This window comes from Dermacentor silvarum, chromosome 2 (genome assembly GCF_013339745.2).
Source record: "Dermacentor silvarum isolate Dsil-2018 chromosome 2, BIME_Dsil_1.4, whole genome shotgun sequence".
Taxonomy (NCBI): domain Eukaryota; kingdom Metazoa; phylum Arthropoda; class Arachnida; order Ixodida; family Ixodidae; genus Dermacentor; species Dermacentor silvarum.
Genome location: NC_051155.1, coordinates 194899603 through 194914430, shown reverse-complemented (window position 1 = coordinate 194914430; position 14828 = coordinate 194899603). Strand labels below are relative to the sequence as shown.

Below are 14828 nucleotides of genomic sequence, written 5' to 3'. Positions count from 1 at the left end.
AGAGCTGTGGCCCAGATGGGATACTGAACGCACATACGGATACGGTATGCTCAAACGGTATGCAGGGCCAGTTAGTAAATATCTTCGCCTGATATTTACAAAATCTATTCGCGATTCACAAATCCCTTCCAAATGGAAAGTTGAAAAAATAATCCCAGTACACAAATCTGGTGATAAGACGATCCCATCAAACTTCAGGCCCAATTTCTTTGACTTGCACCTGCTGTAAACTTCTCGAACATATTATTTTCAAATTCATTAATAGTTTGTCGAAGACAATGGTTTGTTGCACCATAACCAACACGGGCTTCGGAGGGGCCTATCTACCGTAACACAACTTGTTGAGACAATGCATGATCTTGCCCAAGGTATTAATGAACAGTCTCAAACAGACATAATTTTTATGGACATTTCAACGACGTTCGACCGGGTTTCCCATGAAAAGTTACTTCTTCAGCTGGTTCACAAACTTGGGGATGGGGCAGTGACTCGTCGTCGGCAGTTTGTAAAATACAGTAATCCTGTTTCTGGTACACTAGACGTCACATCAGGCGTGCCTGAGGGATCCATCCTAGCACCGATATTATTTTTGTTCTTTATAAATGATCTAACCAGCGATATAATGTAAAGATTAGGCTATTTGCAGACGACTGCGTATTGTACAAAGAGATTAAAGATTGCAGTGACCAAATTGAACTCAACAATACACTGAACAAAGTAGCAAGCTGGTGGTCGCGATGTCAATAACAAAAAAGAAAACAAACTTGGCCTTTTCTTATGGTTTAACAACATCACGCTCCGTAACGTAAGCCAGCACAAATATCTCGGTGTTACGATCTCGTCCGATCACAGCTGGACAGAGCACGTGGAAATCATAGCCGGGAAAGGTTTAAAGAAATTGTTTTTCCTCAAAAGGATGCTACAACACGCCAACCACGACACTAAACTTTTAGCATACATCCCACTTGTCAGACCGCTTCTAGAATATGCTAATATATTCTGGTTCCCATTCGCAAGTAATGGTATCAACACGCTTGAAAACGTGCAACGGAAAGCGGTTAGATTTATCTTTAACCGTTATCGAAGCCTGGATTCCCCGACAGAATTGTTATGTCGTGCAGGATTACCTACACTCCAAGGTCGAGCTTAACTTCATTGCCTAAAGCTTTTACATATGTTACTACATAACTGCTTTAAGATATACCACACAGGATACGTTGAAACTAAGAAAACAGGACAAACAGGTCACACGCATGATTTCACACCACAGGAATATTCGTGCAACAACAACACATTTTCCTATTATTTTTTCCCTAGAAGCATACGAGAATGGAATGGTCTCGACCGCCTTATAGTGTATAGAACAGGATAAAATAGATGACTTTGTAGACCTAGTCCAAAGATAAGTTTAGTTTACACACACTGAAGAAGTTGTAAGCATATCTTTTTATGTTTTTCCTATCCTTGTATATGATGTTTCTCCCCTAATGGCGCGCTTCACGTTATTGTATTCGTGCTTACTGTTGTATTTATTCTCTAATTTAGTAAGTTGCTTACGTCTATATTATGCGAACTACTACGCTTACTAGTACTATGCATTGTGCATGTCTTCTCTTCCTTCTTTGCTTGTTTGCATTTTAGCCAACTGTTTTCTTGCTCCTGCATAGTATGCTATTTGCAAGACGTGGTACCACTCCTGTAATAACCCTACCAAAGGGTTGACAGTACGAATAAATAAAAAAAATAAAAAAGGACGCACGGTAGGTTCTGGTGCACATCTGTCGGCGAGGTCGTTACACGCAGTGTCACAATACGTCATAGCTATTCACTCGGAGAAGCATGTAAAAGAGCATAACAACGTCTACAAATAAAAGCTATTTAAGAGACCCTTTCCCTACCGTAGACGAGCCGAGCTAGCCTACACAGTTTGTACCGCTCCCACCGAAGACTAGCTGGGCTTGTCCATGCTGAAACAAGCGTTTGCGCACTGCTGCCTTCAAGCTACCCTGATGAATTTTGCTTAGTTCTCGTTGGCTTCCACAGATGGCGCCGTAAAAAAATAAGAAACGCGCTCAAAGCTTGCATCTCGCCCGAAAAACGTTTCGATGCTGGCAACTGGGATTTAAAAATAGCGTTCTCATCTGTGTATGCGCGTGCCTGCAACGGCTCTGCTGCGGAAAAAGGTAAGAAAACGACGTTTGTTTGCGGATGTTTTGTCGGACTCGGACAGTGAAGAAGAAGCTTGGTTCTTTCCGAGAGTGGCAGCGAGGATACTGAGCAGCATAGCCTAATCGGAATCATCGGATTCTGATGACAACAGCGTCTCGACGTGTCGGCAGTGGACGCCGATAGATGTAAAGAACTCCCCATCGCCGCCTCCTAGGTTTGTTTTCATGGCCGCGCCTGGCATAAAGGTACCCATGACAGAGGATGGAAGCTGTGCGCGGTATTACTACAGAAAATCGACAATCTCCGCTGTGCAGTGCAGTGAAGCCAACCCTCTACCCGCCGCGGTGGCTTAGTCAGCTAAGGCGTTGCGCTGCTGAGCACGAGATCGCGGGATCGAATCCCGGCCGCGGCGGCCGCATTTCGATGGAGGCGAAATGCAAAAACGCCCGTGTGCTTGCGTTGTAGTGCACGTTAAAGAACCCCTGGTGGTCAAAATTAATCCGGAGCCCTCCACTACGGCGTGCCTCATAATCAGAACTGGTTTTGGCACGTAAAACCCCAGAGAGAAGAAGAAGCCAACCCTCTCTCCATATTTTCAAAAAAATATGTTGCGTGTATCTTACAAATAAAGTGTCTTTAGGACATAAATATAGGCTGATGATGATTTTTTGGATGTTTCAAGATACGTAGAATTAATTAGGCAAATAAAAAATCGGTATTTTCGTATTATTTTTGGCCAAAAATCTTGGTAGGGAAGGGTTAAGAGAGCGGCGAGATCGGACTGAAAACGTGGTTAGAAAAAGTGTTGCGGATATTAACTCAACATAAAATAGGAAGGAAGTACGCGAAGGAGAAAAATAAAACTGGGTAATGGCAGGCGCGTGATTGCCGACGACTGTTTGAAAGGAAATACTTGTATTACTTGTTCGAGAGACATCTGTCGTGCGACAGAATTATTGCACCGTGTCATGTTCAGTGACCCGTTCATTCTTCTGTCGTCTGCACCCTACAGGAAACGCGCAGTCGGCCATTTCTCTATAAAAAAAAACATTTTTAACAAAAATTGAAACTGCGATCAAATGCAGGCACTAGTGCACGCGCTTCGTTGAACAAGCTGTACAGTTGGACGACGTTAAATCTAATGGAACGTACATCACGTCTAACATGATCGTGATATCCATTGTCCGGGCAAGGTAAGAGAACGTTTCGTTGGTGCTAGACTTTATATACATTTGTCTAGTTTCTTAGGGGATATACAGTTAAAGGTGACAGTGTCATTATTGATGAGCCAGAAACATCAATTTACGTGTATAAATGTGCGCCTAGTCCCCCTTAATTCGTTCCACCTACGCTCTAGTTCGTTTTATACTTGCATATATTCAAACGCATGTCATTCTCCCTTTACTTTCTTCGTCTTCGTTACGGACATTTCATAATGCAAGGACTTTCACCAAGGAATATATATATATATATATATATATATATATATGTACTCTTTAATGCAAGAGCAAAGCGTATACTCGCTTCCGAACCGCACGCCGTCTACCCCATATCGCGGCCTAAACAGAACAACGCCTCCGTAAGATCGTGCTTTGCAGCGGTTACCTTCATTCTGTGTTATTTTTGATCTTAGTAATTTGATTGCACGAAGCCTAGCACCTGCTGTAGACAGAATCACCCACTAGTCGCTGTATACCGATGAGGAACAACAAATGAACAAAATTGGAGGAAAGCAGTCGTTACAGAATGCCGTTCATTTGTGTCCTTTTATGTAAATGAAAAGCACCGCCTCCTATCCTGTTTTGTTAAGTTTCATTCCTAAAGATACCCCTGGCGTATGTTCAAAGCATCATGTCGGATGTGGCGACGTACAGGAAACCCAAAAATACCTATATTCGCGAACCAACATTCGCTGCGCCCTGCTGTGAACGGTGGTGACTTGGAGCAATACGTAGTGATTATACCGGTATGCGAGCATGAAGAAGAAATGTGGCTGTCGTGCACATTGCGGACCCATTTTCCTTCTCTGACATTGTGACTGGTGCGAGCGCCCGCATTCTTCAAGAGCGGTTTATGCAGTCGGTGGGATTAACAGCACGTATTGTGGGGTGAGTAGCTTCGTTATACAGAATAAAAAAAGAGAGTGCAAATACACTGACAAAACAAGAAACATCACGCGCGTGCATTCGAAGAGCTCCAGAATACGTTCCCCATGCCGCCTAGCATCCTTAGATGCACCGACCTTAGATGCAAGAACCCAGAACATGCGATGACTACGCGAAGAAACTCACTGAAACAACATTATTTTGGCTCTTCGCTGTGAAGCGTAGCTAAACCAGCAAATTAAACCTAATCATATTGCTGGGTTCCAGATATATGTGGGATTCGGCGATAACCGAAGCTTTTTCTGGTGTGTACTGAAATGCCATCACTTGTTCTTACCCTCTGTGTATACCTTAACGCTTCTCGCTTAATTAACGTTAAGGTTCATTCTGTTCACTTCTTTCTTCGCAGAGTCATTCCTCCCCCTTAATATGTACCAGATAGAATTAATATAAATATAAGTATACTACAGCAAATTAAACAAATAAATATAGCTGTAATCTGCCGTTTTGATGCCCAGAAGAAGCCCTCGTGCCAAATTTTCGTAGCCAAATAAAAGCGTAAGAAAAGAAAAGCAAAATTTGGTGAAGAACCTAGTCACACACGTTTGCATGAATTTAGCTCTTAAGCGTGTCATCTTTTCACTCGCTTTGATTGTTGGAATTCACGATTGGTAGTATTTAACACCGCAGTGGAACACAGGGTCCACGAAAAGCCCCGTAAAGATGGGGTGCGAGCCAATTCCGACCCACCGTGATATATTTGCACATCCTCGCAAGTACTCGAAGACGAGCGTTTTTTGCATTCTGTCCTAACTAGGACGCAGCCGCCGCCGGAAATTGAACTCCTGACGTCGCTCTTAGCGGCACAACGCCACATGCTAAAAACACCTGAACGCGATATTCCGTCCGTTATGTATAGCTGCGGATGCGTTTTCTCATTTAGAAACTGCTACAGTGCGGTATGATCCGGTGTGGGCTGAGCTCCACGAACCAGAGCTGTACTGCGGCTGGCGCGAACTCTTGATTAGAGTATCCCCGAGCCACTCTATTATACCGCTTTCTTCCGGGCTTCCTTGAACCGCCATCAGGAAGAGCAGCTCTCAGAGTAGCTACGATCACTAAGAGTCCTTCCCATTTGGAATGAAATCATTTACCCAGTGCGCGCTCCATTTCAGACGCTCTCGACTTTCCCAACCAGAGCCGAAACGAGCACGTTACGTTAGGGTGTGCATGTGAGCACGTTACAATACAATGGAAGCTACGAAAATATATACTGATGAAGGAACACACGAGCTCCACTTTTGCTGCTGTTCACTGGCAGCCTAAAACGATCGTCAAGAAGGCGCAGTAGTAGTAGTAAATTGCGGCTGCGCCGCGATTTTGCGTTTGTCGCACTAGCGACGCCATTCTTTACTGCCAGACAGCTAGCGGTGTCTATGGCGGAGGCGTCAACACGACGCGCGTTTAGCTAAGCTGCGATTCACTCCAGATAGCCAGACGCCAAGGCGCTGATGAAGATGAACGCCACGACAAAGTCGTTCTCTTAGAAACTCGCGAATCAAGTGGACCTTCATGCGAAATGTTCGTGTCTTTCATCTGTAATAAACGCTGTTTCTGGTTTCTTACGTGCGACGTTATGCTCGGCCCGGAAGGTGTGAGAAAACGAGCTTGTTCTTGTTGTTGTTGTTGTTGTTGTCGTCGGCGTCGTTGTTGTTCAAAAAGGAGCCGGCTGACGCCGCGTCGTCACTTCCTGTACTCGGTATCCTACATACTTAACAAGCGAAGCAGCGGAAGCTACGCAATTGCTGTGGTCATGCAAGTCTCACTCAGCACGTTTCCTATAGTGCAGTTGTTTTTCATCTGCTACACTTCCTGCAGAATAAATACTCCATATTCTACAATCACAACTTGTGGACGCAACGTAGACGTCAAATCGCGTATTATTCGCGCCCGCTTGTGCTTCCATGTGCGAAGTACTGTGCTTTGATTCCGAGGGCTAGCATCGCGCTGTGGCTGCTTGTCGCAGAAACGTGTCACACTACAGCTCTATCGGTGGTAAATAGGTCCAGATGTGCGGCACCTTGCGTGTAATAAATGTGTCACTTGGCGACATAAAAGTATGCGGCAGTGTTACATCGAATTACATGGCGGATATCTATGGTTACCTTTTATATGCATGTGACGCACCATTTTTCGGTCGCGAATGCGACCAGTGAAGGATGCTTCTTCGTAGTGTTGCCTGCTATTTACGAAACAGAGTATAAGTACAAATGCGTGACCACGGAAACCCGCCGTGGTTGCTCAGTGGCTATGGTGTTGGGCTACTGAGCACGAGGTCGCCGGGATCGAATCCCGGCCACGGCGGCCGCATTTCGATGGGGGCGAAATGCGAAAACACCCGTGTACTTATATTTAGGTGCACGTTAAAGAACCCCAAATTTTCAATTTCCGGAGTCCCCCACTACGGCGTGCATCATAATCAGATCGTGGTTTTGGCACGTAAAGCTCCTTAAATGAAGAAGGAGTGACCGCGGAAACACTGTTCTCCCCTGCGATGCGATTTCTTTGCCTCCTTCGATACATCACGTATTACACGGGAATAAGCGTTGGCAGTGGACTGAACGACTGAGAGTCCCGCGCCAATCGTAGAGAACAACAGTTGTTGGCAAGTTTGGTCGTTGTCAAATGCATTTCAGCATTACAATGGTCATCAGCAGCTTCACAGTTGTCGCTGACGCCGGTTGTTTTACTATAGGATCGAACTTTGTGCTTCAGGCCCTGGGCACAGCAGTTATACTGGTGTCGTGAACAGAATGGCTTCTAAACATTGTATATGAGTCTTTAATCAAACGCTGTTTCAGATGGGGCAGGCCTGCTGTGCGTACTGCTGTTTTATTTCGAACGTGCATAATCTAAAAGTGCACCACTAGTCGGTGGTGTATGCTCGATTGTTTAAAAGTGTTTTTTTCCAAGAGTCCCGAATCACAGACGTGTGTGTGAGAGAGAGGAGGAAGAAAAATTACATGCATATGCGACTTACATGCGTTTTATGCAATCTGCGCTTTGGTTTACATCACCTTTCAGGATCGCGTAGAAGTACAAAAGCCGCAGGTTCATATAGGCACTACGACACACAAGGAGCATTTCCGGCTATAGAACCTTTTGCACCGGAGAGTCAGATATCTCGTGACGAGAGAATGCGGCGCCGCCACGCATGTGATTTCGTCGGCCACGGCATTGCGATAGGTAGTGGGTTCGCGCTTGTCAGAGCAGCGATTTGATTCGAGGCGTCGCATCTGCCCTACCGGAGGAACGTCCAGTCTATAACAGGCATTGTAAAATAGAAGTATATCATTTTGTGAACATTCGTGTCAAGCATCCTTTCCGTTGTTGTGATCAGAGATGACTCCTTAGCGTGTAGGCTGACATCTTTATATTTGTACTTCTAATTGTAATTGTAATTGTAAGGGAATTACAAAAGTGTCTATGCGTGTGATTTTGTTACAAACCATGAAGCTCTACGTTTCGCAGCAGAATGTGAGCCTGTCTGGTTCATTTAGCACGTGCAGCGTTCGTGCAAGTGGTTAACATAGAGCGAGAGCGATGAGGGGACTGAGGGGATGGATCCTTTAGTAACAACCTAAAGCAACCAGAAGTTATTGAAGCGAGCCTTAGGGAAAGTTAACTGCATGTTTTATTGAGCTGGTGTAATTAATTAGGAATAACGTTAAATTTGCGATAAAGTTCTTGCTCTTAATAAAGTAAAAGGGAAAATAAAATGAAAAATACATCTTTGCCACCGGCGGCAGCCAAATCTACAACCTGTTTAGGACACCTGCACAGGTTAAGAATCTCGCCGTATAGCTCAATTGGTATACCGATTGGGCTACGGCGACTTTCTTAATCCGTTATAGCAAATTCGTTGTACGGCAGTGATTGGCATCAGCTATAGCCTCAGTGCCAGTTCTATTTGATCACGTGCTGTTTTCTCGACACATGACGCAACGGTTTCCCCCTCGGAGCGAGCTACAGTTACGAACCCACTCACCTGCGGCATTCTAATGGCCACAAATGAAGGGACATACGGACTGCCGTTGCCACGTCCGTCTATTTGCTTTCACCGCGGCGCACTCTATGACGCAATGCTGAATGAAAAATTGTAGGTCACGGGGAAAGAGAGAAGCCGCCGAGGAATGGCCACGCATGGGGTTGCACTCTCTTTTTATGACCGTCGCACTCGCCAGTCAAGGCCAACGCAAGTTTGCTCGCTGCGCCACCTGCAAGGGGCCAACCCTGCAGTCGACTCGCCCGCCACGCTCTTGCTACACGTCCGCTTAATTTCACCGGAGCGCGTTTCCTGCGTATTGCCTTTTCCACCGTCAACTCGCCACCACCGGTATTCGACGGATGCGAACTGGAAGTGGTGTTCTTGAGTTTTGCCCTGTCGCTCGGCGAATTTCTTCCTGCTTTCGTTTTCATTCAAGCGCGGGCGCCGTTCCGCGGAGCGGTGAGTACGACACTTGCTGGCTCGCTTATTTACGACGCTTCGAAATTTCAGGTTGCATCGTAACAAGTGTGCCTGTTGCGCGGTTTCAGTTTCCCGCCGCGTTCTGAAGCTTCCAGGTCAGATGCGCGATGCAGCCGTCGCGCGCTGTCAACACCCTCCTCCGCTTTGTTATCTTCCTGCACGCGAGGTGTTTATTCATTGCAGCGCGTCGAAACATTAGAGCAGTCGACAGGCAGCATCACGAAATCAATATCAGCGCCTGCACAATTCTGCGCTTGGTTTGCGGTAGGCTCGAGAACACGTATTTATTGAAATTTTCACGACTGCATACTCCTATATTTCTTTTTTTTTTCTTTTTTATAGCTGTTACCCGCGCAGCGTAAGCAATTTCAGAGCCTCTCTGGGAGAGCGGTGCATTCTTTTTCGGTTTCCTCGCTTTTGTTAGCGTCTTGTTCGAGACGACGGCTGTGGAACGTCAAGAATCTGGCGAGCACCAGCAACGAATACGGGGCGACATTGTTGTGTTTTTATTTTATTCGATTTTATTTTCCTATTTCTTGCTGGCTGTGGCAGTATAGCTGCAGTCTCAAGGAGAAATTCCACTTCTCGACGCAATGTCTCCGGAACAGGGCGTGCAACGGATGCCAAATGAGGAAACACGCGTGTCGCCCGTTTTGCTCTCGAAAATCTTCAGAAAATCTGGCTGCTATCCGCGAGCCCTACAAATGGTTACATAATGAAAGAAGATTAAGCGCCGATTTAGCAGTAAACGCGATAGAAATGCGTTAGCAATACGTCGCACCTTATTTGAGGGGATCCAGGATTTAAACCACGTTTACCACATCGCAAAAGTGTTGTTCAGGAGTTGATGCACACGCTCTTCTAAGCTCTCCCGTCACCTCTCCGCATCTAACACGTGACAGGCTTCCAACACTTCACACACATGCGCTTTTTTTTTTTACTTTGACACTTCTAATGCTAGCGCATTAAATATAATAAATTCGATACCTGAAGTGTAGCGCAAATGCGACCCAACTGTCCGTTCTCCGAACTGAGTACGTGATTGAAAGTGGAAAGGTTAAGGGTGAAATAAAAGATGTAGAAAACAGGAAAAGCAGGGAGGTTAACCAGACGGACTACCGGTTTGCTACCCTGCACTGAAGGCAAGGAAATAAAGGGCTGAAGAGGAGAGAAACAAGTGGAGAGAGAGAGAGAGATCACAAGTTGTGTGTACATGTGCATGATGCTGCGCAGCAAGTCTGTATAAACGGTCACAGAGACCCGGCGATTGGGAGACTGCAGTAGTGGTCTCGTTGCTTTCTGCGCCAGCGATGCGCACGGCCATGTGCAATAGGAACGCAATAATGCTCGCTCAGGCCCAGGCTCGAGCAAACACCTTGCGCTGACTCAGCTCGGCTGCACCGGCAAGCAATCTGCAAGCACGCGCACAAAAGTAAACAAACGGGCAGATGCTTTCCTCCAGTCCTGGAACGCGTTGAACGTCATCGATGCTTGTCCTGCTGGCGAATTCGTTTTCGTGTGTGTTCGTACGATTTGTGAGAGACCTCTTGGTCTCTCAGTCGACATGATGATGATGATGATTATGATGATGATGATGATGATGATGAACCTCTGTCATGGCTTGTACCCATTAAGGGGAATAGGTCAAGAATCGGGCGGCAGGTGGTAGATCAAGAAAATTCCTAATTGGAAATGCGAAACGCAAATTAAAAGTATGAACCAAATAAGATATTGGAATAGCTAGACTAGTATGCGAGCGAGCAGTCAGACTAACTGAAGGTTGAATTTTAAGAGAGGTTACAATCAAGGAGAGAATAAATACAACTTTAAAAAATAAGTTGGAGAAACCAATATCACTGAAATAAATGCTGATCTGATAGGTAGAATAAAGCTACTATAATTACCAGGGTATTCGGCTTGTTTCAGTCGAAAAATGAGACACTGCGCAACAAACGTCTCTGTGACTATAGCCTAGTGTGTATACCCCAAATATTACCGGTATACTTAATCCTAATCCAATTCTGCACAGTGGAGCTTCGAGTAAGATCTTTCTCTGGCTTGAATATCGTCGGCATGATAGAAATCAGTGGTCTATTGATTCAATTTCCTTACAATTGGGGCATAGAGGGGACATCGTCAGACCTGCTCTATGTAAATATAAATTCAGTTGCGGGATGCGACAGCGTAATCTGGTGTATGTAACTTCCAAATGCCGAGAAGGACACCATTGTTTATTCCAGCAAGAACCGAGATGCTGAAAGTATGGAGACGGTATCAGCTATAATTTGTTTAAATCATTTTGTAGGCAAAACTTTCTGTAACTCAATGCAGTGACGTAAGCTTCATCTGATAAAATAGGAATCAAAGGTCCATTTGAAAGCGTCCGCGCTATTAAATCTGCCATTTAGTTTAGGTATAAACCGTGGTGGCCAGGCACCCATAGCAAATTAATGTTTTTGTAAAGTTGTAGGGACTGAATTACGGAACCCACACTGCGCAGATTTGAAAGATCCGCAGATCCGAAGCGCACATGCACAGCGCTTAGCCCAGATCACTATAATGAGATGTTCTTGTTTTGTGTGTGCGTGACATGCTTGTTCATCTTTGTACATTAGTTTTGTTTTTGCTTTGTACTCCCACAGTGCATAAGTATTTTATACATGCTTGTTCATCTTTGTATAATAGTTTTTGTTGTTGCGTTTTACTCAAATAGTGCATAGGTATTTTAGATGCTTTATATGCTGCATCATTTGCCTAACTTATAGTATATGTCTCTTGTTATTTATTTCTCATGTTCCCCCTACAATAATGCCCTAGATGGCGCTGTAGGTATTGTATATAAATAAACATAAATATAAATAAATACATATGGAATGTTCGTCGACTTTAGTCGACGCGCCTTTTTCTTTTCGCTTCTATCGTTGTTTGTTGTATTAAACAAGCATGTTTTGTGCATTCATTCAGTAATTCATTTATTCATAAAATTAGACTAAAACTGCTCAATTATACTCGTATTTGGTGAAAGCAGGCGCTGAAAAGAAAGAAAAAAATCCTAATTTATTTGGCTGACACTTCGGTTGTTTATGACTTATTTGATTGTTTTTACTGACGTAGCAGATACTCGTTATTGTAACTCCGTATGTAGTGAATTCTTCATCATAATAATTTTAGATTATATATGATACCCTACGGTTAAAGAGGGAAGTACTTACAGAATGACAACATGGTACTAAAGTGCGGTGAGTTACAATGATAAAGTAGTAAACAATATTAGCTAAAGGTGTTTCAGAGAGGTAGTAATTATCATTAATATACTTACAAGCTAACAATACAAATAGCTGACTAAGTAGCAGCAAAATGCCAAGGTTTATAAAAATAGATGTTGTCTATATAAAATGTTAGGCAGTGTTTCGCAAATAGCATTGTTATTTTTAATAGCAGCAACATCTGTGGAAAGGTCGTTCCACTCGTTGCATGTTTAAGGAAAGAAAGACACAGAAAAGTTTTCCTATGACATGATTCAATTCCTATATTATGATGATGGTGAATATGATGAGACATACACTTTAATTGCGGAACCAATTCCTCACGTAGCACGGTGTAATGGTGCCTTATGAAACAAAGTTAAACGGGATATTTTGCATCGATATTCTAACGATGTTAAATCAAGATTACTTTTCAAAACTGTTGTTCTTACACTTCGAGTATAGTTTTAGAAAATGAAGCCAATGGCACTGCTCTTAACAAGTTCAAGAAAATTAAGAAAATTATCTTGACACGAGTCCCAGACCGCTGACGCATATCCTCAGTTATGGCATATCAGCGTAGTAGAAAGCAACAATTTTAACATTGTAGAAGCAGAAGAAACATTACTACGCAAGTAACCAACTGTCCTGTTAGCGCTATTATTTGCATAATCCGTGTGGACAACCCAAATCAGATTACTTGGAAACTGAACATCAAGAGTTTTGTAATAGCTCGCGCATTTTAAAATACTGTTATTTCACCAATATACGGGTTAACAAGTATTGGCGCGAGACACACGTAATACTCTGCATCTGTTATTGTTCAGTTCCGTTAACCCCACTTAACACCAGTTCAAATTAGTAGTGAGGTCGCAGGAGGTTTGAAGACTGAACTAGTCGGTAGATATCCATGACAATTCTTGAGAACTGCACGGAAAGACGCTCGTGTTGTCTCATTTGTCCCACCTATTCGTGCTCTTGTCAAGTATTATCATAAAATGTCAGTATGCGGGTAGTGCGAGTAGTCATTATTATTTATTTCTCGTAAAATTACGCATTCATCAGCGAACAAACGAATGTTAGGCAGTATTTCTGAATGAAGGTTGTTAATGTGCATAAGAAATAAAAGAAAACCTAACACGTAACTCAGCTGCACACCTGAGTGGCACACCGTTATGGCCGTTAGCAGTAACTAATTGGGAGCATTACTCAAAAAAAGAAAAACTCAATTCATTTTAAGAGTTGAAAGTCAATGTTAAGTCAACTTGGGTAATATAATAAAAGGCGGCAGTCCCATTTGAATTATTTTGAGTCGTATGGGGGCAAAATCAAATAAATAAAACTATATATCAATAGAAAAGCGCAAAACCAAAGAAATTACATGGTGTAAACACCGGAACAGGCGTTCTCTTCCATTTTTCATTTCTCACTAAGCGAAACAAAGAGAATCTCAATAAAATTGAATTTCTAGGAACTCGCTAGCTGTAAATTATTAGATAAAATTCCAATACGTTTAGGAACAACGGTAATATTTTAACAGCCGTTATTCACACTGCACCGTCGTTTCAACGCAACAAGCTCGAAGACCGTTTAAGGAAGAGTCACTATTTTGAAAGTTAACAGCTACACAGTGTTTTCATAATTTGTGACATAAAAAAGACATTTTAAGTTTTTTTTCTTTTTTTAGTATCACTAAAGTTTTATGCAATACTACCGCTCATTTACTATAAAGTCGTTTTTTTCTAGCAATTTTGGGAAGTTTAAAATAACTGAACGAATAATAATTAGCAAAACTTTACACCTACTATAGATACCAAAGAAGACGACGGAGATATGGCAGCTGCAAATGGGCGCGTTGTATCCATTGCGAAAACAAAATTCATGAGCCATTCCACTCTGTGAAAGTGGATGATCAGCGAAGCTGTTTAGCGCACGACAAAGAGGTGACACACAATTTTGCACAAAGGTACGAACATATTTATTGCCCTGATTGGTGGTCATTGTGACGATAAGTACGCACACACATTCGCGTACCACCTCTGTTGTTAAATCTGTCCGTCACGTAAGACGGATATACCCCCTTTAGCAATGGCTCATACTTAAGGTCCCTGTATGTTCCAAAGGTAGCGCAAACCATTGTTCAAATAGGAAAGGAGAATTTCCTCCCCGCCCTCTACCCCTCTCCTGACTTCTTCGCCGTTTTCCGCTCTCCCATTGGACGAGGCTTGGCACGTGACGAATAACCGGCGCGGCTTTCGTCATCGCGGGAAAACGGCGCCATTAGTGAGCGTAGAAACACCGGGAAACGTGTGCGCTGTGCGTGAGCGTAGGCTTTTTACATTTTCGAAGACGCGCTCGGCTGCAGCACGATGCCGACTTGCTGTGCTGTTGGATGTTCGAATAGCATTGCCAAGGGGGACAAGCTTTTTGCGGTTCCTCGTGGCAAACGAAACCTCAAACGGCGAGCGATATGGCTCCACCGCATCGGAAGAAAGAAATTTGACTGCCACCGAGGGAGGCCATTACTGAGGGGGTTTCTGATCGCTGTTCTCAACCAGTTAGTGATGAACTCGGTTAGGTGGGTGCGTTCGCGAGTTCACCATCAACCAACAACTGAGTAAAACAAAAACAAAAAAAAGTCCCGGTTTATGCCCTGCGGCGAACAAAAGGGCTCATTTTGGCAATATGAATACCAGCATGACCTCTAATAAAATGAGCATAATGAAAGAGTCGACAATTAAAGAGCAAAATGCAGAAAGCGCGCGCGCACACGGGAACCAA

The 14828-nt window shown here is 43.7% G+C and overlaps 1 protein-coding gene across 1 annotated transcript in view; it reads left to right on the top strand.

Annotated features, from left to right (window-relative positions):
* Positions 1–3254: 3254 nt before the first annotated feature.
* Positions 3255–14828, top strand: part of LOC119442378 (cytochrome P450 1A1-like) — a 32586-nt gene continuing 21012 nt past the window's right edge. Inside the window, 1 exon segment of the mRNA XM_049662103.1 lies at positions 3255–3362. Coding sequence (XP_049518060.1) covers positions 3334–3362 — 29 coding nt within the window. The 5' untranslated portion in view covers positions 3255–3333.